At 32.8% G+C, this 22,213-nt stretch overlaps 6 protein-coding genes across 10 annotated transcripts in view; 5 read left to right on the top strand and 1 right to left on the bottom strand.

Moving 5' to 3' along the window:
* The first annotated feature begins 810 nt into the window (after positions 1–810).
* LOC141482382 (uncharacterized) lies at positions 811–2,299 on the top strand. The gene has a single exon (XM_074175515.1). The coding sequence runs from the start codon at positions 900–902 to the stop codon at positions 1,989–1,991; it is 1,092 nt and encodes a 363-aa protein (XP_074031616.1). The 5' UTR covers positions 811–899; the 3' UTR covers positions 1,992–2,299.
* A 466-nt stretch (positions 2,300–2,765) lies between these two features.
* On the top strand, positions 2,766–14,246 carry LOC141479898 (uncharacterized). Of its 4 annotated transcripts, none has more exons than XM_074178642.1 (10): positions 2,766–3,048; positions 9,750–9,974; positions 12,535–12,672; positions 12,783–12,854; positions 12,954–13,025; positions 13,107–13,199; positions 13,254–13,376; positions 13,453–13,669; positions 13,819–13,978; positions 14,078–14,246. In XM_074178642.1, exons 1-8 carry the CDS (start codon positions 2,934–2,936, stop codon positions 13,479–13,481), a joined length of 867 nt encoding a protein of 288 aa, XP_074034743.1. In that variant the 5' UTR covers positions 2,766–2,933; the 3' UTR covers positions 13,482–13,669; positions 13,819–13,978; positions 14,078–14,246. The 4 variants fall into 4 exon arrangements, with proteins under 4 accessions (XP_074034743.1, XP_074034750.1, XP_074034755.1 ...); XM_074178649.1 differs by having other exon boundaries at positions 13,462–13,669; XM_074178658.1 differs by lacking the exon at positions 2,766–3,048 and adding an exon at positions 9,571–9,700 and having other exon boundaries at positions 14,078–14,245.
* Positions 3,531–5,242, top strand: LOC141484641 (uncharacterized). Its single transcript, XM_074179754.1, has 3 exons — positions 3,531–3,622; positions 3,806–3,964; positions 4,048–5,242. The coding sequence occupies exons 1-3, from the start codon at positions 3,531–3,533 to the stop codon at positions 4,493–4,495; spliced, it is 699 nt and encodes a 232-aa protein (XP_074035855.1). The 3' UTR covers positions 4,496–5,242.
* LOC141483839 (uncharacterized) lies at positions 5,402–6,809 on the bottom strand. The gene is made up of 3 exons (XM_074178692.1): positions 6,642–6,809; positions 6,402–6,583; positions 5,402–6,332 (listed from the first exon to the last, which is right to left on the bottom strand). The coding sequence occupies exons 1-3, from the start codon at positions 6,757–6,759 to the stop codon at positions 6,318–6,320; spliced, it is 315 nt and encodes a 104-aa protein (XP_074034793.1). The 5' UTR covers positions 6,760–6,809; the 3' UTR covers positions 5,402–6,317.
* LOC141483779 (uncharacterized) lies at positions 6,948–8,177 on the top strand. The gene has a single exon (XM_074178613.1). The coding sequence runs from the start codon at positions 6,948–6,950 to the stop codon at positions 8,175–8,177; it is 1,230 nt and encodes a 409-aa protein (XP_074034714.1).
* Positions 14,247–14,653: 407 nt separating the features above from the next.
* The window catches only part of LOC141483782 (uncharacterized), a 163,420-nt gene continuing 155,860 nt past the window's right edge, over positions 14,654–22,213 (top strand). Inside the window, exons 1-6 of one of the 2 annotated variants that reach the window (XM_074178624.1) lie at positions 14,662–14,892; positions 17,240–17,466; positions 18,705–19,130; positions 19,183–19,364; positions 19,434–19,596; positions 19,740–19,971. In XM_074178624.1, the coding sequence (XP_074034725.1) occupies positions 14,876–14,892; positions 17,240–17,466; positions 18,705–19,130; positions 19,183–19,364; positions 19,434–19,596; positions 19,740–19,876 (1,152 nt within the window). In that variant the 5' untranslated portion in view covers positions 14,662–14,875 and the 3' untranslated portion in view covers positions 19,877–19,971. Of the gene's footprint in view, positions 14,893–17,239; positions 17,467–18,704; positions 19,131–19,182; positions 19,365–19,433; positions 19,597–19,739; positions 19,972–22,213 lie in introns of those variants that run through there. The other variant, XM_074178632.1, reaches the window with a different exon arrangement.

The following is a 22,213-nucleotide window of genomic DNA, read 5'->3' on the forward strand; positions in this document are numbered from 1 at the left end:
CCAAAAGTCTAAAAATGTTGTATTTATTATATTGTATGGCGGTGGCAACACTGTACGCTGGACGTCACGCCGATACCTATATCAGGGTTGGCTGATTTCTAGCGACGGGATACCTACTACAACAACACTGTACACTAGATTTCACGTCGATATAAAAAAATCATCTATTTCGAAACTGCCAAAAGTCTAAAAATGTTGTATTTATTATATTGTATGGCGGTGGCAACACTGTACGCTGGACGTCACGCCGATACCTATATCAGGGTTGGCTGGTTTCTAGCGACGGGATACCTACTACAACAACACTGTACACTAGATGTCACGTCGATATAAAAAAATCATCTATTTCGAAACTGCCAAAAGTCTAAAAATGTTGTATTTATTATATTGTATGGCGGTGGCAACACTGTACGCTGGACGTCACGCCGATACCTATATCAGGGTTGGCTGATTTCTAGCGACGGGATACCTACTACAACAACACTGTACACTAGATGTCACGTCGATATAAGAAAATCATCTATTTCGAAACTGCCAAAAGTCTAAAAATGTTGTATTTATTATATTGTATGGCAGTGGCAACACTGTACGCTGGACGTCACGCCGATACCTATATCAGAGTTGGTTGGTTTCTAGCGACGGGATACTTGCACTACAACAACACTGTACACTAGATGTCACGTCGATATAAAAAAATCATCTCTTTCGAAACTGCCAAAAGTCTAAAAATGTTGTATTTATTATATTGTATGACGGTGGCAACACTGTACGCTGGACGTCACGCGGTACCTATATCAGGATTGGCTGGTTTCTAGCGACGGGATACCTACAATACCAAAACAACTGAATTTATATATCGTTCTATAGATTCTCATAATTTAGATGTGGAATTATCATCTATGCTGGTGAATGACAATCATTATAGAAAAGTTAAGAGTGACTCTGTATTGAACCGCTTAACCCACTTTCATGTATGTAGCCCTGGTTTACCACCATGCTTGGGTCATGATATATTTGAAGGTGTAGTTCAATACGATGTGATGCTGGTGTTGAACTATCTCATCAAGAAAAATAATTGTTCAATAGAGACATTGAATATATGTTTGCACAATTTGAAGGTTAATGATATCTCAGTGAATTTCCCACCTTTTGAAGAAAAAAATGAGAGACTTCTTGGATCTGCTCATGAGAACTTATTATTAATACAGTTGATTCCATTTGTCATAGTTAACTTGTTAACTGATTTAGAAGATCCAGTTTGGCAAATGCTTTTGCTGTTACGGAAAATTTGTGGAATTTTATTATCTGCAAAGCTATCAGTTGGTCAAGTATTTCATCTGAAATACATGATGAATCAATATATAACTGAGCGACTCCAATTATTTCCAGAAATTCCTTTGAGACCTAAACACCACTACCTTTTACATTATCCTCATCTCATAATACAGTTTGGACCACTTAAATATCTTTGGACATTGCATTTTGAATCAAAACATATATATTTCAAGACTATTGTGAAGCACTGTCCTAATTTCCGTAACATCCTTCTTTCTTTGTCTGAAAAACACCAATTGCTCCAAGCCCTACAAGCTCATCAACCGAATGTTTATGAAGATAAAATAATTTCAGATAAAGTTGTTCATTATGAGAGCAAATATTATTCACATACATTCCAAATCCTGCTTGTAGTATTTGTGAGTGAATACGTATGTTACAGAGGCACCATTTATAAAAAATCATCATTTTTATGTTACGGTCAGGATCAGTATGGCGATTTTTTTATTCTTGATTTGAAAAATATTATTATTGATAAAAATTATACGAAATTACTTTTCATTGGGCAATCTTTTACAATCTGTTACGATAATTGTCTGGGTTTATACAACAAATTAAGTGATGGGAAACTGGAAGCATGTTTGCACCTTATTGTGACTTGTAGTCAAGTCAAAAAGTTTGCAGAGAGGCGTCGAAAACTATTTATTTACTCATAAGCAGAAAACAATTTTTGTTTGAAGGTGATTGACAATGTTTCATGGTGAATTTCTTTAGTTTGGACTTCCATATAATATAATTTGAAATCATATTATATTAGAAAGAACAATAAAAAAAATCAAACCATATATTATATTAGACAATGGAAGTCCGAACTTATGAAATCCACCAGAAAATAATTGTTGAGCGGGGTTACGTTTAATCAAAGAAATTTTGTATAATTTGTTCATAGAGCAGTATATACGTGATGAAATGATTTTTGTTACGTTTGTTGAATTACCCTTTGTTGTTGGAATATGACTGAAGAGAGAACTGTTTTCAAAATTTAGAATAATTTCCGAACTAAAAATAAACAATTGTGGTTGTTGACGCTTCAGATAATAACCTTTATGAAAACTTAATCTTGAAGGGTAAATGAATTCACGAAACAATAAGAAATTTTGTTTATATATTTTTAATTTTAGCATCTGAGAAACTACAAATAGATGGATCCCAGTTAGTTTTAGAAACAGACGGCACAACTACCCAGTGAACACATACCTCTCAGTTACATATCTGTTGTGTATCAGCGAAGGAACAATGTTATGTTACTGAATGATGTATATGTTATATAGCAGAGCAAAACATGGTTATGTAACTTATACCTATCGTCAGAGATATATTATATACATAATATTTTGATATTGAAACATAACGTATACGTCATATATATATATATATATATATATATATATATATATATATATAGTATCAGATATCAATATCTGAAATTCATGGTGCAAAAATTAAAACATTCAGTTCTTTATAAGAATCACCAATATATACCTACCAACACAAATTCATTTTTTACACCCGATAAAAAATCATATTTTTGCATAGAATATGAAAATTTCATGTGCGCGATTACATGATGACGATGGCCAGGCCATCAGTCATCAGTGATGTGGTCTTTCTTTTATGGTTTTGTAATTGAACAGTTGTGTTGTTTTTTTTTGCACTGTATGATAAGTACTATATTTTATTCAAAAGGTGTTGTTTTTTGTTTAAGAAGAAAAGGTGAGTGGGTAACTTTCATTCATATATACATTCCTATTTTTGTTAGAAATCGTGGGTTACCGACAGCTGACTATTTTCATAACCTAACATATTTCACCAAATTTATTTATTTCGTTTGAATTCACATTTCCAAACTGGGTGCATTGCATTTCTTCGTAACAGTAATAACAATTCAACATGAATTCTTCTAAAAGGAACTTCAATGATTTGTCCATTCGTCAAAAAAGACGTATTATTGATAAAGATATATTGAAACTTTGTACTGACAGTAATGATGAGTTCCCAAGTTATGCTAACTCCAATAAGAAACGGTTGTCACATTCTTCATCTAACAATGGGGATGATTACGGGAAACTCATCCGGCAGAGTGCGCTGAGTGTTTGTCACATTGGTCATTAGCTGTCAAAGTTTCCACCGTAACAAAGTTTCAACCAAAGTTGATTCATTTGAAAGTTTCTTATTTAAATTGCTTGCAATTCAAGATGTATTCTACATGGCGTATCGCTCCGTTGAAGGAGGAGTTGAAGAGAAGAGGTGCAACTCTGCGAGGGAAGAAAGCTGATCTAGTGGAAAGGTTCATAATTTGGCATATTTGAAAAACTCTCTCATTATAAAGGCAGTTTTTTGCATCTAATTTGCTCCCAAGAAATATATTAATAAAAAAAAACACATATTTTGTGTTTTTTTCACTAATAATCAATGAACATTATTCTAACCTCAAAAACATGCAAGTTTTAAATTTCAATTTTGTTTTCAGATTAGAGGCTTACGATAGAAATTTTAATTTCGAGAATATCCCTCAAGAGAGACCAGAACTCCAGATGAAATTACCGGAAAGAAATATGTTTCGAGATGTGAATAGTAATATGTTATTACCACCAATAACCAAAGAGCATATAAATTACTACTTCTCCAGGTAAACTTTGAATTTATTAGACCATCTTCAACTTGAAACATGATTGTTTTGTTTTCATCATGTACATGATGGTTCTGTTGTAGGTTCAACAAAAAAACGGATGATGGGCTTCGAATGTACGAATGTAGATATTTACTTGTATTAAGGGCATGTAGGGTGGGTACAAGTTTATATCTGAAAGGTATTTGCAAGGCATCCATGAAAAAAATTCAGTATGAGGTCCACATCAAGATTGAAGATGATGGAAGTCCTTCTGACTGCTGTTGTGAATGTGCAGTGGGAAGTGGATGGGAAGCACACTGTAAACACGTCGCCGTAGTGATGTTTGCCGCTGAACAAATGTTCAGAGAGAAACGAATGTTGTTACATTTAGTATGTACGCAGCAGCCCCAAAGCTTCCATATACCAAAGAAAACGTTTACTGCCTCACCTCTACGAGCTGAGACATTACCTTCTAAGAGGCAAATGCAAAATGTTTTATTTCATCCATATCCTTTGGAAAATATTAACAAAGAAAATTATAATGTATAGGTACGAAATATTTGTATTGGCGCTACCTCCAGCACAATGCCAATGAAACAATTATATAGGCCAGCTAATCCTTATGGTGTTATTAATGACCACATTTATGGACCTGACCCAAGAGATATTTTGTGTAACAATTTATTGTTGTCAAAAATTACTAAGACAGAAATTTCGGACATTGAGGTAAACACAAGAGGCCAGACAAAAAATCATTATTGGCACGAACAGCGAGAAAATCGCATAACCGCCAGTCATTTTCATACTGTGTGCCACTTGACATTGTAAAAAAATGAAAAGTTTGCAGAACAATTGTTGAATCCCACTCCATTCCAGTCTCGTGCAACCATACATGGACTAATTAATGAACCAGTGGCAATTCAAGAATATAAACAGAAGTTATGACTTGAGATACAAGAGTGTGGTCTGTTTATCTCAGAGAAACATCCTTTTTTAGCAGCGTCACCTGATGGTTTGTTAGGGGATGATACCGTCATAGAAGTAAAATGCCCATTTGTATGCAGGAATCACCACATAAATCCAATTACTGTTCCTTATATATTTGAGGAAAATGGGACACTATTTTTAAAAAAGAAGCACCCTTATTATTCTCAAATACAAGGTCAGTTGTATTGTACCGAGAGAAAATTTTGTAATTTAATTATATATACATTTAAAGAGATAAGAGTTATTTTTGTGTTAAGGGACGAAGTATTTATAAATGAAATGCTACATAAACTTACACATTTTTATGAAAATTATTTTAAAAAGGCATTGTATCAGAAATATATTTATAGAAATGATCAATAAAAAACAAAATTTATACCGAGACTTTTATTTCTTTGTATTTACAATTCCTTCACGAAAGTTACATAGCATAACACATACAAAAAAATTCTAGAAGCCAGTGGGACATAATAGGCATTCAGTTCACTTGTTAAAATTTTAAAAGTTTTGCTCAAACCTATCAACCGTTCAATGTGTACTCTGTACTTTGGTAGATTCCTATCGTGTTTAACTTGAACACCAGAAAGTTGACTTTTACCTTTAAGAAAATTAGGTATATTTATTCCAATATTTTTTGTAGCAAATAAATCCTGGACATTAAATCCCCGATCTGCCATAATGCTGTCTCCAGAATCACATTTACTCAATAAATCACTTCTTTCAATCATCTGCCTGTCTGATGTAGAGCCTCCATAACCATCTGAGCAGTAGCTGATTAATCCTCCAGGTGTAGCCCCAACCAAAAATTTTATTGTATTTTTGCTTTTATATGAACTGAAGGTGGCTTGCTGTGACAAAGGGTTTTTAGGTTTTGCTATAGGAATTTCGGTGCAATCAATTATTACTCTAGTCTTATCATGGCATTTTTTAAACTGTTGAGGCATGTAATAGTCCACAATTTGTCGCATTGGCCAAATATCTATTAGTGACCATAAATCATACACGAAATTCAGCCATGTTATAAAAATGTTTGATATTGCAGTTTCGCTCACTCCAAAAATTTGTGATAGTTCAAAATCACATTTGTTCCTTCTCAATTTGATTAATAATATGAGGAATTGGTCATCAATATTCATGACCTGACTACCTTTGTATTTCAAGTGAAGAGCCATTGGATACAAAGTGCTCAAAAATAATCGAAATTTCTCATATGACTCTAAACCTGTATAATAAAGAACAGATTTTTTGTTCATTAGAAGTTCATCATTGGAAAATAATCTGAATAAAGTTGGTGTTTGTGTGGACTGGCTGATTAGGTTTTCCTCATCAGGATTATCTTCCTCGGGGTGGAAAGTAACTTCTGAGGCAATTTCTTGTTGGAGGTCTAGATAATGTATATCTGAAAATCAAATGGAATATAGTGGTGGTTGAGCAGCCAATATAATAAATTTATTTATTGGATACTTACCATAGAGAGGAAGCTGATTCTCTTCATCTTCGAAAATTTCGTGTCAGTACTAGCTGGCTTCAAATCACGTTTAGCATTCCTTTTTTCTAATCTCAACATACGTGGACTGATAGAATTCGAAGTACAGAGAAATACGGAAGGTACAGCTGATTTTTTTAAAAATTTTCTTCGGAGTGGAAACCCTATTAAATTTTATAAAATTAATATCACGTATAAGTAAGTAGAATGAATGCTACTTACCAGTTGTCTTTGAAGTAGTCTCAAAATCAGAATGTTTGAAATGTTTACCACATAACCTAGAATGATCAGTACATTTGAACTTTACTATCCTCAAAGATTTTTCCCACTTTCTTCTCATAATAGTATCTTTAGGAAACTTATAAATGTATCTTTTGATGACAAACACTTAGCGCCCTCTATGTACAACAAATTGACAGTTTGCTTCCCCATTCAGCATGTAATAATGAGTGCTCTGGTTCAAAACAGCAGAGAGATGATTTGAATTTTGAGTGCCATCTGAATAATCATGAATCAAGTCCTTTTAATATGAATAATAATAAACCAGAAATCTCTGGCGAATTTTCCAATTTAATCCAAGAATCTAGTGAAATGGATGTGGAAGTGAATTCATCAAATTCATTGTCAAATGATTTGGCAAAATGGTTTATGTCATATAATATACCACACAGGGCTGCAAGCAGTCTGTTGAAGTTGTTAAAGAACAACGGACATAATGAGTTACCTGGTGATGTAAGAACTCTCTTAAGTACCCCCAAAAATACTTATTCCCAAATTATCGAAGAGGGTGGAGGGACCTCAGCGTACTTTGGTCTTGCAAATGGACTTATTCGCTCTATTGAAAGGTTCCATAAAAGTGCTCCAAAGAGTATTAAAATAGATATTAATGTTGATGGTTTACCTATTGCAAAAAGTTCGGGCAGTCAGTTCTGGCCCATACTTTGTTCACTTGTTAGCAGCGACTTCATATCGGAACCTTTCATCATCAAAATATTTCATGGATTAAAAAAACCAGAAAATGTTAATTTATTTTTACAAACCTTTATTGAGGAAGCTTCAGTTATTTTAGAACATGGAATAATATTCAATAATAAACCAGTTCAAGTAACAATTAATGCCATAATATGTGATGCACCAGCAAGAGCTTTCATCTGTGGAATCAAAAATCATTCTGGATATTTTGGATGTGGAAAATGTATCCAAGAAGGTAATTTTCTTGAAAATCGAGTGGTGTTTCCAGAAGTTAGTGCTACTCTTCGAACTGATCAGTCTTTTAAAAATCGAAGTCAACCTGAACATCACATTTCATTATCAGATTTGGAAAAACTAAATATAGGCATGGTTTCGCAAGTACCTTTGGACTATATGCACCTGATATGTTTGGGAGTTATGAAACGATTGTTAATATTTTGGGTGAGAGGTAGAATGGATGTAAGAATAAAAAAAACATTGTTACCATTAGTCATTAACAGATGTTCTTCTGTGAAACGAACTGTTACAAAAGAATTTTCTAGATCTGCTAGAAGTGTTTTGGAGGTAGATAGATGGAAAGCTACAGAGTTCAGGCAATTCATTTTGTATTCTGGCATTTTCATTCTCAAAGATATTTTGCCTCGACCATTTTATGAGCATTTCCTATCAATTAGTATTGCAATTAGAATTTTGGCTGATGAAGAATATCATACAAGCATGTTTGACTATGCTAGTGAGTTACTAAATTATTTTGTGAAAAAAATATGGAAGTTTATATGGAAATGAATATTTGTCTTATAATGTTCATAATGTTATTCATTTATGTGATGATGTTAGAATGTTTGGTCCCCTGGACAGATTCAGCGCATTTAAATACGAAAATTTCATGTATAAGTTGAAGTCCAAATTGAAAAGTTCTTCCAGACCACTGCATCAAATTGTAAATAGAATAACTGAACAGAATAAATTGCCTGTACAATTTGAAAATCACAAATTTCCTATAATTCATTACAAGAATGAAGATATTGATTTTATTCAATTTAAAAATTTTTGTATAACTAAAAAGGCATTCAATAACTGTTGTTTAGTTGACAATAATATTGTTGTAGTTCAAACTATATTTATTAAGAATAAAATTTTATACATTCAGGGGAGAAAATATACAACAAGCTTGACTTTTTTTGAAGTTCCTTGCGATTCTACTGAATTCAATATTGTTGTTGTTTCTCAAGTGGATCTATCTCAAACTGTCTCTGAATACATGGCGATGGATAATAAACGTAAATATTTTGTTATTGACATAACAGATGGATCATTTTTACTTGTTCCTTTAATTTTATAAAGTTTGAATATTTTGTACATTCCTCTTGAGTTGACATCTAGAATATCAGGGTGAGAAGTATACAGAGTTTTTCAATAAATATGAACTTTTTGGAAATATCTTTCATTATTTTTACCATATTTTAATCTTGATAAAAGTTGGAGCATTCCCTAAAATTCAATATGGAGAGCAATCAATCCATTACAGACTGTTGAATTTTTTATACATTTACAAGAGATGAAAAAGATTTACTACATTGATGCTGAGTTCATTATATGACATTGCACCAATGTTATGAAATTAGGTCTAACAATTAGAATCCGAGGGTTAATCAAAAACTGAACAACCTTTGGTCACTTTTTTTAGTGTTTCATAAATTTGTCAAAAACCTTCGAAAATCGAAGGAGGTACATAAAGTTACATGAAATTCTGAACAATTTTTTCTCATATATTCACGAATGTTTTTGAAAATGCTCAATCTTCTATCATGAATAATATTTTTGGAGAAATAGATATAAGTTTACCGTATTTTACGGATCCAAGCAGTATATTCGTCCTATGTCAGAAATTGATATTTATGATCAGGAAATACTCAAGAAAAAGGTATTGTTGCATTTTTTTCAACAATCGTTTATATGTACTACAATCCACAAAGTTTCAATCTATCTGCTTGTAAATAGTATCTAAATAATCATTTCGATAATAAGAACATGCTTTTTCAAATAAAAATTCTTTTCATCCAATCCATCAATACTTCATCTCATGTTTGAATTTTTGAATTGTTTGCTCACATCTTCTCAGTTGAAAGATTTGTAATGTCACAGCAAAGAATAAAAAAAAAACTGAAGTTACCTTTTCGTTTTATTTGAATTAGTTTCAAGTAATATTTTATTTGAAAAAAAATTTAAAGAGTGCAATGCAAAACAGCCCCAAGCATTGAAATGAAATTGATACTTTGTTCGTAACATTTTTGTGAGGGCAGCTGAAGGTAAGAAAAAAATGTCTTAACACTATATATCTCACTTTGAAAATTCCAGGGCTTACATGCATCCAGAATTTTTTTTTTGAAATGGGAGAATATGCTGTGATAAGATTTTCAGTGGATGAGTCATTTTCTGAGATTCCTCTATCTTGGATATGTCCAGGCAGAAAAGAATGTTGGTGGCCAAAAACAAAGAATGTGGCAAACCTTATGGCAAGAAATTTGCCTCCAGATAAGGAAAACTGGGAAAAACATTCCATAGAAATGATTGCTTTCAGCTGTAAGTTTTTGTTAAGAAAAATTGAAACTTCAATTTTTTTAATTATTAACCCCTTCAGACCTGATTTTTTGTCCTGCATAAAAAAAAAAAAATTTTCATTCATTTATGGTTCAGAGGCATCAGTGAAGTGAATTCATGCAAGTTTTAAAATTTTTTGGTGTACCAGTTTTTTTTTATGACTTGTACATTCAGATGTACAAATGGTACCAAATGAATAGAAAAAAAATATCGGATTAGACAGAAAATGTATTTAGCATTTACAATGAAACAAAATATGTGGAATAGATTCATAACACAAAATCAAAATTGCGGTCACTCTATCTATGAAATTCGAAAAAACAATTTCGAATTTTCAAAAGACACAAATGTACATTACATTTATGGCAATATGCATACGTTCTTCCCGAGCATCCCATTTTTTTACATCTGGTGGCCTCTTTTTTATCGTCAAACTTTGACGATAACTCAGCAACTCGCATTCTGAATTCGAGTAAGTCCATAACATTTTTTCCAAGAATATTGTTTCTTTGACAGTCTTGTATTCAATCCAACTATTTACCAAAGCAAAATCGATTATATGCATAGTAACTCGTAGGGTCCATTTTTTAGACCTGATAAATATTCGATATAAGCTTATCAGTTGATCTAGTAAATCCACCCCTCCCATATTGTGATTATATCTTTTAACAATTCCTGGCCTGTTTATTTCTATATACTCTGATTTTTTTTATCCCATTTTCGAGCTTTATCTTCTATCCCTTTCCCAACATAGTTTGATGTAAGGCAAACAGTTCTGTTATACAACCACTTGACAAGTACAATGCCATCTTGACTCACAACTTCCTCTGAAAAACCTCTTTCTTTTTTCCTCATTTCTTCGTCACAGGTGACTGGTGGATGAAAAAATCTGTTGATGCGTATGGTTCCCGCAGCTAAAATAATTTTTTCTTTCAGAAGAGTAAGCAACAAGTAGGAAGAAAAATAATTATCAAAAAATAATTCATGGCCAGTTCTTGAAAGTCTCTGTATCAAATGCACACTCGATCCTTGACCATACTTTTGTATATTTTCTTTACATATCTCTGTTGATGTGCCTTGATAAAAAATAAAGTCATAAGTCTGTCCACTCTTTCCACATAAAACAAAAACTTTTATGCCCCACCGGCATGGTTTACCCTTGATATACTGTTTTATGCCAATAGTACCTGTAAAGGGAATGATTTGCTCATCAATACACACTTGACGTTCAACAGTAAGTTCCAGACATCTTTTTCTGACTGAATCTATGAGTGGTCTAACTTTATACAATTTATCTGTCGTCTCGAGAGGTTTATCTAAATTATTTACAAAATGAAGGCATGATCTTATTTGGAAAAATCTATCTCTAGACATATTGTCTATGAATGCATTGATACGCAATGATTTGTCCCAATACATACGAATTCGCGGGAACTTGTTTAGGCAGCCAATTATAATGTGAAGGGCAATGAAAACTTGCATTTCTGATGTGGTTGTAGATCGAAAATTGAAGTTGTTTTGCATAGCATAAATATTTGTGTAAGTTGCCATTTCATCAAATATGGTTTCTGGTATATATTTCAAAAAATATTCAAGTGGAGTAAGAGGACCTGTAGACCTTGTATAATTTGCTTCTGGATCCCATTCCATGTCAATAGTCTGGAATGATGATTTGTTCCAGCGTATGTTGAGCTTTTTCTTCTTCCGGAGCCGTGCTGCTAATGATGCCAATGATTCTTCATCGGAACTGGATTCATCATCTTGGTCTTGTATTATATCCGGATCTAAATGCTTTTGTCTTGAATCATCAGCTCCAAGTCTAATATTAGGTTGATTATATAGTTCTGGCAACACATTCTCTTGAACATTATCTTCCTCATTTTCACTTACTTCTATTTCCCCAATATCGGATAAATCACCATTCTCAACTAAATCTATTAGTTCTTTTATATCTTTGGGATTTTCTAAATTGTATTTTTTTTTAATTTTCTCCATATTTGGGCCGTTTGCAAATATCTATAAGAAAAACACACAAAATATAACACCAGGCCAGATATCACATGTTTATATCAGCGAATAAGCATTAGCAATAGTTGAGGCCGATTGTACATACAGATGTAAGTCATGTTTATTTTCAAATTCTATTATAACTCATTAGTAAATTCATGCATTTTTTCATTCAGGACTATGTCTCTACATATTGGTAACATAAAACATTCATTATTTTTTGTTTATCTCAGATGAAATAATGAGAATATGCGAATAAAATGGGACTTACCAGGACTACACTTTGCAGGTTATGTTCACATTTACGAACACTTTCAATAACTCTCGGGAAATCTAATAGATGGCAATAGCTATTCTAATTTTTACCTAAGAATATGTGCAGGAGTGTGTACATACTGCACAGAATGAAAAAATGCATTCATTGATAGGCATTGGAAAAAATCACAATGTTTGTGTACATGGTGATGTACGCCGGGTCTGAAGGGGTTAAGTCTTTTCATAAGTCTGACCCTTCTATTATGTTTCATTATTGCAGCTTCATTAGAGAGTGCTAGAAAAAAAGCTGTTGATTCTGAATATTACACTACATCTGATGAAAGCTCAAATAAAGGTCGTGGAAAGAGACTAAAAAGACCAAAAAATTTTAGCAGCTCTTCAGATGAGGAAAATGAAGGTTATTACTTTATAAAAATATCTAGTTCATTTGTTTTTGAAGTGTATATTAGTTTTTTCAATTTTAATTTATCAGTAACTGTGATTATTGATGAATTTCTCTATTTTCAGCTCACACACCACCACCAGCTCTGAAAAAAATACCAAGCATAGAAACCTACCCATTGATTCACCGAAAAAGTGGTGAGTAATATATAGGGTTTAAAAAAAGAATGAGTCTCTTTTCTCTATGTTTGAGTTATTTTAATTGAAGAATATGACAACTGATGTCTGTATTTTTAGTTCATACACCACCACCTGTTCCAAAAATTATACCAAGTAGAGAAAATTACTCCTCGTCGAAACAAACAAGCGGTAAGAGATGATAATATTTCTGTTTTTCTAATACAAAAAAACTCAGTCATTTCATTGGATGTTTTTACTTGAATTTCCTAGACTCGAGAATCTCTATTGCAAGCCAATCGAAATTGAGAAGGAATGCTGGACAAGATAATACTCACCATTCAGACCATGAAAGTTCGAATTCAGGTGAAGATCTTGTACTATTGAAAGTAATACATATTCATTTCTCAATCTTTTCAGAACATTTTATATCAAGCGATACTACCCATACCCAAGAGATTAATTCTGGTGAGGAGAATGAGGATATAACTTTGATATCAAAAGAAAATATTTCGCAGACAGAAGAAATTTCAAGGATGAGTGGTAAGTAGGTTGAGAAATTTCTTTGTAGTATTGTATTCAAATGAAACCATGTTTTTTATGATATATAAAAATGAAGATATTTCAGAAAATATTAAGGGAAACTGAGTATTTGTAAAGGCACTCTGCTGGAAGTCAGATCCATCAATGAAAGATTGAGCAAAATAGAATTGACTAAGAATGCACCAAAAGTCGATGTTTCAGGCATGGTGTTTGATAACCTACCGTGCAAAAGTCTACAGGACATAGAGCACTTGGAAAATTCGCTGAAAGAAGAAGAATTCAAAGAATCTTTCGTATGTTTATCATTTTCACTTTTTCTAAATCTGGCTAAGAAAAATTAAAATACTTTCAAAGTTGCGAATGAGAGATGTGATAAAATGATAGTTGCATTTTACCACTACATTCACGTTTCGTTGAAGTAAATCATTATTATTTCTTTCAGACTGTGTTCGTTAAGAACATTGGTGGCAGAAATGCCAAAGATCACACTAATCGGTCTTTGCGGAGAATCTTCACTAACGCCTTATGAAGACAGTGTTCCTGGCTGGGATACAGAAACAATTTTAAAGTCAAGGAAGTGCAGTCTATCAGAATATTAATAGGTAACTACGAAGCATATATAATTGTTTTTCTCAGCACACTTGTTGATATTGTATGAATTCCAAATTGTTTTTTTCAAAAATAAGAAATATGATTTTCAGGTGTGATAATTTCCAAGTATTTATCCTTATCAGAGAGTGATGTGGAAATGCAGATTTCAGAATGGTTTCGTCTCAGTAAATTGAGACATCAAAGGGAAAAATCGGAGCCGACCGTGTCATGATACATATACTTATTTTTGAATGTGCTGTAGCCCAGCAAACATTGAAAGTTGGCAATGCACTGGGCCATCGACGGAATTGTCGGCGAATTGACGGCACCGGTGATATATCGTCGGGCCGTCACACATAATGTAACGGCTCTACCGGCACGGCTTTCTTTAACCTGATCAGTGTTGGCCCAGTGTTCTGACCCCAATATTTTGCCAGCGATCAATTTTTACAGGTAGGTCATTGGCATTAACCTAAAATATTGCCATCAAATATGACAATATAACTCTTGCTTGTTAAACAAATGGATAATTATAACCACTTTCTTATCTACACTGAACGTATAACACGTTAAATAGAGCATGATTCATTAGCAAAAAGTGTTTTGTTCAATTAATTAGTTTTGAAAAGAAAGCAGCTTTTACCCACGTTTTTTGAATTCTATAGGGATGACGATTTAATGATAAAATTACTGGCAATGTTATAAAGGTATCATTCAAATATTTCACTCTGATTTATTCATCCACCCAAGTGACAAGTGACACTTTTTTCCGTCAGAGAACCAGGTTCGACGCCATCTTAAATTTGTTATTACTGAAATCGTGAGCCGTAGATGTCGACGGGAGAACAGAGAAATTATAATAATTTGAATTTGTTTACAAAAGTGATTGTTATAGTGCAGTTAGTGAAATGGACAACACAGATGAGTAAATTAATTTTTATTATTTTATTATGTCTTGGCAAATGAAAAGAAAAAGCAAACGTCAATCAAACAGATTGGCAAAAAAAAAATGTGAAGTCACATTGAATATTGTTAATGCTGAATTGATTGCTAGAGATGTACCTACATTATCGTCAAATTGTCACTATGAAGGTAATGGAAGTGACATTAATCACACATCTTTGGATAAGAATGAAAATAACACATTCATGTCAACATCTGATTCATATAAAGTAAAAAAATGTGAACCTACAACATCTAATCATTCTGAAGATTGGAAAAGTTTTGAAAGTTACATTGGAAGTGTCGACGATCAAAATCAAAACATATCAGACAATAGTGAAGACAGTTATTCCGATTCTAGTTATGAAGAAAGTGTACATTCTGAAAGTGATGGTCATAATGAATCAACAATTGAAAATACTGTAGTTGTGGGGCAGAACGCTAGACATTCTGTTAGTTCCAAAGAGTTTTTGAAAACATGGGCACTACAAAATAATGTGACACATACAGCACTTACCGAATTATTAAAATGGTTCAAATCTGAACCCGAAATAAAGAATCTTCCAACAGATGCTAGGACATTATTGAAAACACCATCTAAATCCAGTTTGACAAAAATAGGAGAGGGTTATTTTCATTATTTTGGATTGAAAAATAATTTGTTGAAAATCTTTGACAAGTACAAACATATTTATAAACATTGCACCCTTGACTTTAACATAGATGGTTTGCCAATTCACAAAAGTACAAAAGAGTCATTTTGGCCCATTTTGTGTAAAATAGTTGAGTATCCAAATGAACCCCCTTTTCCCGTTGCAATTTATTCTGGGCCCTGCAAACCTCCGCTGAATTTGTTTTTATCTGAATTTGTTTTGGAGCTGAAAAGTTGCCTAAATTGTGGAATTGTTTTTCAAAATCAAATTATTAGTATTTCATGTCGATCATTTTGTTGTGATACCCCTGCTAGAGCTTACATTAAAAATACTAAAGGTCACAATGCATATTATGGGTGCGATAAATGTTTAGTTAGAGGGGTTTATATCAATCATAAAATGACATTTCCAGATTTAAAAGCTGCCTTGAGGACAGATACAAACTTCAATTCTGGGAAATATGAGGATTATCATAAAGGTCAAAGTCCTCTGAGTGAGCTTAATATTGGGATGATATCTAGCTTTCCAATTGACTATATGCATAGTGTTTGCCTTGGAGTAGTTAAAAAATTGCTACATTTGTGGAGAGATGGCAGTCGTCTCTTTCGATTCAAAATTGAAAAGTATAATTTGTTAGAAAACAGAATTAAAGAACTCAAAAGTTTTGGCCAGTTGAATTCAATAGAATACCAAGGACTCTCAAAGATTTAGACCATTGGAAAGCTATTGAATTTAGACAATTTTTGTTATACTTGTCATCTCTTCTTTGTGATATTCTTCCCGATCATATTTTCCATAATTTCATGTTGTTGAAATTTGGGATAACAATATTATTGTCATCACTAAAATCTGAGTACAGTGAATTTGCAGAACTTTTATTGAGATCGTTTGTAAGTAATTCGTTACAAATATATGGCAGAGATTTTTGTGTCTACAATGTCCATTCGCTCATTCATATTGTCAAGGATGCTGAACATATCTCATCACTTAATGAAGTTAATTGTTTCTACTTTGAGAATTATTTGTCATTTATGAAGCGTATGCTTCGTAAATCAAATCACTCTTTACAACAAGTGGTCAACAGAATTTCAGAAGGAAGAGAAATGAATATTAAACCAAAAATTGATGGCACATTTGTTGTTGGAAATGGTTACAGTAAAGTTAATGATGAACGTGAGTTTTATAAGAAAATCTCACATAAGGGCCTTATATTTACTACCGAAATGGGAAATAATTGTGTTTATTTAAAGAACTGCAAGATACTTTTAATTAATTCTATTTTTGTTCTAGCAGATCTGATTTATATTCAAGGAAAACATTTACAAATTCTTAAACCATTTTTAGATTATCCCACAAGTAGTGATCTAATATCATTGTTTGAAGTTTCACTAGAGGATGAATCAAATGACGTTACATATCCAGTTAACAATATAATTAATAAGGGAGTTCTATTGAAATATCAGACATCATATATGTGTACTCCTTTACTTCATTGCCTTTGATATTTCCAACACAATTTTTTACTTATTTATTTTTACAGTGATATCAACTGTTGTTTTATGTATTGTATGTATATGTACCTATTTTAATAAATTATTACTATATTCACAACATGCATTTTTTTCTTGTACCTTAATTGTGTACTGGTTCAATCTGTAGATGTGTTTTTTTTTGTAGGAATCATTTTCTTGTGGTAGAGTTTCCTGAAGAAAAAAACTCAGATGGAATAATACCTATGGCAATAATATCAAGTAATTGGACATTTGCAAGAAATGGAAATATGTTTTGTTATTGGCCATCATATCTTCGTTCTGATAAAGAGAAGGAAAAACTGATAAAAGCACATAGTGATCTTCAGGAAGATAAATCTATGGAATGTGCCATTGTAGTAAAGTTTTCAACTGGTATGTTTATTCCCAATTGGCCATAAAATACATATTCGAAAGTGAATGTAAATAATATATGTAAATGCTTCTGTATATTTCTACTGTAGGCCTGAAGATGGCGACAAGCGTCGCCGAAACGTTTACTAGTCACTTGCCAGTACTTAAAATGGTAAATTTTCGTTATCTGGACACCCGGCGATTTTGAAAAAATTTTTGACTGTACTTACGTATTTTGATGCGTAGATTACGAATCCGAAAGAAAAAAGCGGCGCTCTCCCTTATTTAAAAAGTTATGGCTCTTCAAAGTTCAGAAAAGGGCAACTATTCAGCCTTCTTTTTCACTAAATAAACTATTTAAAAACACAAGCATTTATTCACTAGGTCACCTTTACACCTTATTCCTCCTTCTTTAACACTTTTCACTTCAATAATCAATATTTTTCTTATAAAAATATTAAAAAATGTACGGAGCTGCTTTTTGGTTACATATCACTGTATTTTACGTTTTTAAGGTTAATGATATGGTTGGTACGACTGATGCAGTCCATATTCCTGAAGTAAAGTTTTTCATAAGAAAAATGTTGATTATTGAAGTGAAAAGTGTTAAAGAAGGAGGAATAAGGTGTAAAGGTGACCTAGTGAATAAATGCTTGTGTTTTTAAATAGTTTTTTTTAGTGAAAAAGAAGGCTGAAAAGTTGCCCTTTTCTGAACTTTGAAGGGCCGTAACTTTTCAAATAAGGGAGAGCGCCGCTTTTTTCTTTCGGATTCGTAATCTACGCATCAAAATACGTAAGTACAGTCAAAAATTTTTTCAAAATCGCCGGGTGTCCACATAACGAAAATTTACCCTTAAAATTAATTGAAATCTATCACATCTAGACAAGAACTTTTTGAATTATGTTTTTACTAGGTCATCTAATTATCAGTTCCATATCATCTGAAATCTTGTATACAGTGAGCCATCATTTCCTAAACCTAATATGATCTTGGGGTGTTTTAGTTATGAAATTTAATTAATTTGAGAAAGATCTGAAAATGTAACTTTAACATACATTTTATTTCTTATTATAAAGAGGTTTAATTTCTAAGGTGTGTTTAAAAAATATTCTATTTTCAAAAGGTTATTTGATCTGAAATCATAGTAAATTTCAAAAAGTAAATATAATTAATTGGTTGGTTATGTCTACTTGAAAATGTACTGATTGTTAGTAAGTTTATTTATTTTTTATTTATTTATCAATTGTTGTTTTTTTAGTTGATTATGAAAGAGCTACAACAAAGCTCCATAGGTTGGAAGAGGCATCTCAGACTGAATCTGATCTGGATCATGAACATAATAAAAGAAAATTAAAAAAAAAACATTTTTCTGATTATGAACCAGATTTTATTGATTCGGATGAGGAAAATATCATACCGAAGATTCCGCAACCTAAGAAAAATACAAAGTTTCTGACAAGTGCTTCTTATGACAACAACAACAACAGTCAAAGCCAAACATCTTGCATGAGAGCATCTAATAATCCTGCTTTTACGAATCTAGTAACTGAAAGTAATGCCCAGAATAGTATTGAAAAAAACAAACAACCTAATAGCCAGTCTATGCAAATAAGTTTAAAAAGTAGTTTGTATCAAGACAATACTGTTGGAAACAGTGAAAGTAAAGCATGTCAAGAAAATAAAGGTAATTTGAGCATTGTATTTAAATTTTTTTGTTGATATCCAAATATTTTCAGCTTTAATAGTTGAAGTTCTAAGACAACTGGAAAACATTAAAATAGATATCAAACATCTGATTCTAAATTCTAAAATAGAAAACTCTCAACCCCTTCCGGAACAGTTGTGTGTAATAGATAGTATTGAAGACCTTCAAGAGTTTAATACACATTTGGAAGATGAAGATTTTTTTTCCAAAGCTGTAAGTAGTTCACTTGAAGACATCAATTTTTTTATTTGGTGAATATCTACAGTTTTTATAAAATTTCAGTGTTCTCAGTTTCAAATATTTGGTGGAAAAGATGGACCTGAAACAGTACGAAAGATAATGTCCCAACTAATAACACATAAGGTGGCTCTCCAAATGAATTGGTCTGGACGGAATAACAAACAGGGATTTAATAGTTTGAAGAAGATAATAACGCTTATTCATGGTGAGTAAAATTTTTCCTTCAACTCCTGGCAGTGAGTGAATATTGTCAATAGAACATTATTTCTCATTATATCTTATGTCTTTGAAAAAAAGTCTAGAGAATATAACTATCTCTATTTTTTAAATGTTTATTTTTTGTTTCAGTTTGTGTAAGAGCTAACCTATGTGCTCAAGGTACAACTATGAGTAGTGTGGAAAACACTATCAAACATTGGCTAAGAAATGCACCGGACAGAGAGGGAGAACGAGCCAAAAGGCGAAATAAAGATGACCATCATTAGACGACCACTCTTTATTTTTAATTTTTTTTTAAGGAATTATGTTTATTTTTTTAAGAGGAATATATCACTAGTTTTTGTTTTCAGATAATAATTTTCAGAATATTACATATTTTTCTATAAATAAACTGAGTTAAAACTTATTCGCGATGTTCATTAAAATAACCTATCAATACTTGTTTTAGAAAAACCTTCATTAAAACACGTTGACTTGAAAATGTTTTCCATGGTAAACAGGGGGTATTATATATTGGTTCATAAAAATAGTTCTGATATAATTTTTTTAACTTACGGTAATATTTCTACCATCATTGCTCAATTAATAGATAGAAAACTTTTCCCACGCACCAGAACTAGAGCACTTATCTCGACGCGCATTCCACTAACCAAGTTAGCATCATCAGGAGATGACTAAAATTATTTTAGTCATCACCCGATTGTGCTAACAACTTGGTTAGCGAAACGCGCGTCGAGAAAAGTGTCCTAGTTCTGGTGCGTTGGAAAAGTGTTTATAATTATCATTGCTTAATAGGTTTCGACATACCATAAACTCAAAAAGTGAAGTAGTAGAAATTTAAGGTCCTTATATGAGTAGACCAAAAAAGCCATATTATATATATATATATATATATATATATATATATATATATATATATATATATATATATATAATACTTAATGGTTTCTTTATGGCATACTTGGGGGGAATTAATGGCATATTTTAGTAACCATAATCATGCCGATCACTTGCCGTTTCCAACGGCCCCGAACTGGCGGGCATGTGTCGATGGTGGCCATGCACTGGCCCTATGCCGACAGTAACGGCGCGAATGATGGCATTTGTGTCGGCCGGCAGCCGGCCGGTGGGACACGGGCTGGCTGGCCCATTGATGACTCGCCGGCACCGGGCCATTCAATATTTGTCGGGCAGAAGTTGTCTAGCCATTAATGGGCCATTTATGATATGTTTACTGGGTTATTTGTTAAAAATGTTATTACCCTCGCGACCCTCTAATGGTACGCTTATGATTCTACCGGCCAAGCAAATATCGTCTTTATTGTCTCTCCGCGCGTCCCGGAATGACGGCAGGTAAACAAATACTATTTATGAATGAATCGCCAGCCCACTGTATGCAACAAAGGTGCGAATGACTGGAAGAATATTTCATATATATTATCAAATCACGAGAAGAGTAGTAGCCATTTAGCAAACTACCAACAGTGGAAAGAGTTAGAGCTTCGGTTGAGGACTAATAAAACAATCGATGAGGAAAATTTACGTTTGATAAGGGACGAGGAAAAATACTGGCAACAGGTTCTCGAAAGGTTGATTGCTTTAGTGAGAGTTCTAGGAAGTCAAAACTTACCGTTTCGTGGAACGCATGATAAACTATTTACTCCTGGCAATGGAATTTTTTTGAAAATGGTTGAATATCTAGCTTTATTTGATCCTATAATGAATGAACATCTTAGAAAAGCGAGTAACAAAGATATTCATGTTCATTACCTCGGAAAAAATATCCAAAATGAACTGATCAGTGTTTTGGCTAAAGCTGTCCAGGAGAAAATACTGGCGTACATTAACTCAGCTAAATATTATTCAATAATTCTAGATTGTACACCTGACGTTAGTCATGTTGAACAAATGACCATCATCGTTCGAATTGTCAACGTAAATGTGGAATCAAAGAATATTTTTTAGGATTTGTCCCTCTTTCAGACACCGCCGGTGCTGGCTTAACTGAAAAAATTCTTGATCAGTTAAATGAGATGTCTCTCTCATTAGAAAATTTACGTGGGCAAGGGTATGACAACGGAAGTAACATGAAAGGTAAGCACAGTGGTGTTCAAAAAAGGATTTTGATATAAATCCACGTGCTTTTTTTGTACCCTGCAGTTCACACACGCTAAATCTTGTTGTGAATGATGCTGCAAAATGTTGTCTGGCAGCGACATCCTTTTTCAACTTGGTCGAAAAAATATATGTATATTTCTCTGCCTCAAACCATCGTTGGGAAGTCCTATTGCGTCATGTGCCTAGTTTGACACTGAAACCATTGAGCGATACAAGATGGGAAAGTAGGATTGATGCATTGCGTCCATTACGTTACCAATTAGCCGATGTGCATGATGCACTTATGGACATTTATGAAGATCATACTCTGATTGGTGCATCTGGAAATCAAACTCGAATTGAGGCTCAGTTTATTGCTAAAAAAATTGCGGATTTTAAATTTGTTGCTTCACTTGTCGTGTGGTATAATATTTTGTTCGAAATTAATTTGACTAGCAAAGTTCTTCAATCCCAGGAATCTAACCTCAATACCGTTACAAATGCTC

Source organism: Leptinotarsa decemlineata, unplaced genomic scaffold (assembly GCF_025532065.1).
Source record: "Leptinotarsa decemlineata unplaced genomic scaffold, Ldec_3_MD MMD2_P_RNA_scaffold_14, whole genome shotgun sequence".
NCBI lineage: Eukaryota > Metazoa > Arthropoda > Insecta > Coleoptera > Chrysomelidae > Leptinotarsa > Leptinotarsa decemlineata.

Bases quoted from the DNA above. Each gene is read 5' to 3' on its own strand.
- LOC141482382 (XM_074175515.1), top strand. From the start codon at position 900: ATGCTGGTGAATGACAATCATTATAGAAAAGTTAAGAGTGACTCTGTA.
- LOC141479898 (XM_074178642.1), top strand. From the start codon at position 2,934: ATGTGGTCTTTCTTTTATGGTTTTGTAATTGAACAGTTGTGTTGTTTT. The intron at 12,673-12,782 runs GTTATTACTTTA...CTCTATTTTCAG, and splicing joins TTCAGATGAGGAAAATGAAG to CTCACACACCACCACCAGCT. The intron at 12,855-12,953 runs GTGAGTAATATA...CTGTATTTTTAG, and splicing joins ATTGATTCACCGAAAAAGTG to TTCATACACCACCACCTGTT.
- LOC141484641 (XM_074179754.1), top strand. From the start codon at position 3,531: ATGTATTCTACATGGCGTATCGCTCCGTTGAAGGAGGAGTTGAAGAGA. The intron at 3,623-3,805 runs GTTCATAATTTG...TTTTGTTTTCAG, and splicing joins AAAGCTGATCTAGTGGAAAG to ATTAGAGGCTTACGATAGAA. The intron at 3,965-4,047 runs GTAAACTTTGAA...GTTCTGTTGTAG, and splicing joins ATAAATTACTACTTCTCCAG to GTTCAACAAAAAAACGGATG.
- LOC141483839 (XM_074178692.1), bottom strand. From the start codon at position 6,759: ATGAGAAGAAAGTGGGAAAAATCTTTGAGGATAGTAAAGTTCAAATGT. The intron at 6,584-6,641 runs GTAAGTAGCATT...AAAATTTAATAG, and splicing joins GACTACTTCAAAGACAACTG to GGTTTCCACTCCGAAGAAAA.
- LOC141483779 (XM_074178613.1), top strand. From the start codon at position 6,948: ATGAATAATAATAAACCAGAAATCTCTGGCGAATTTTCCAATTTAATC.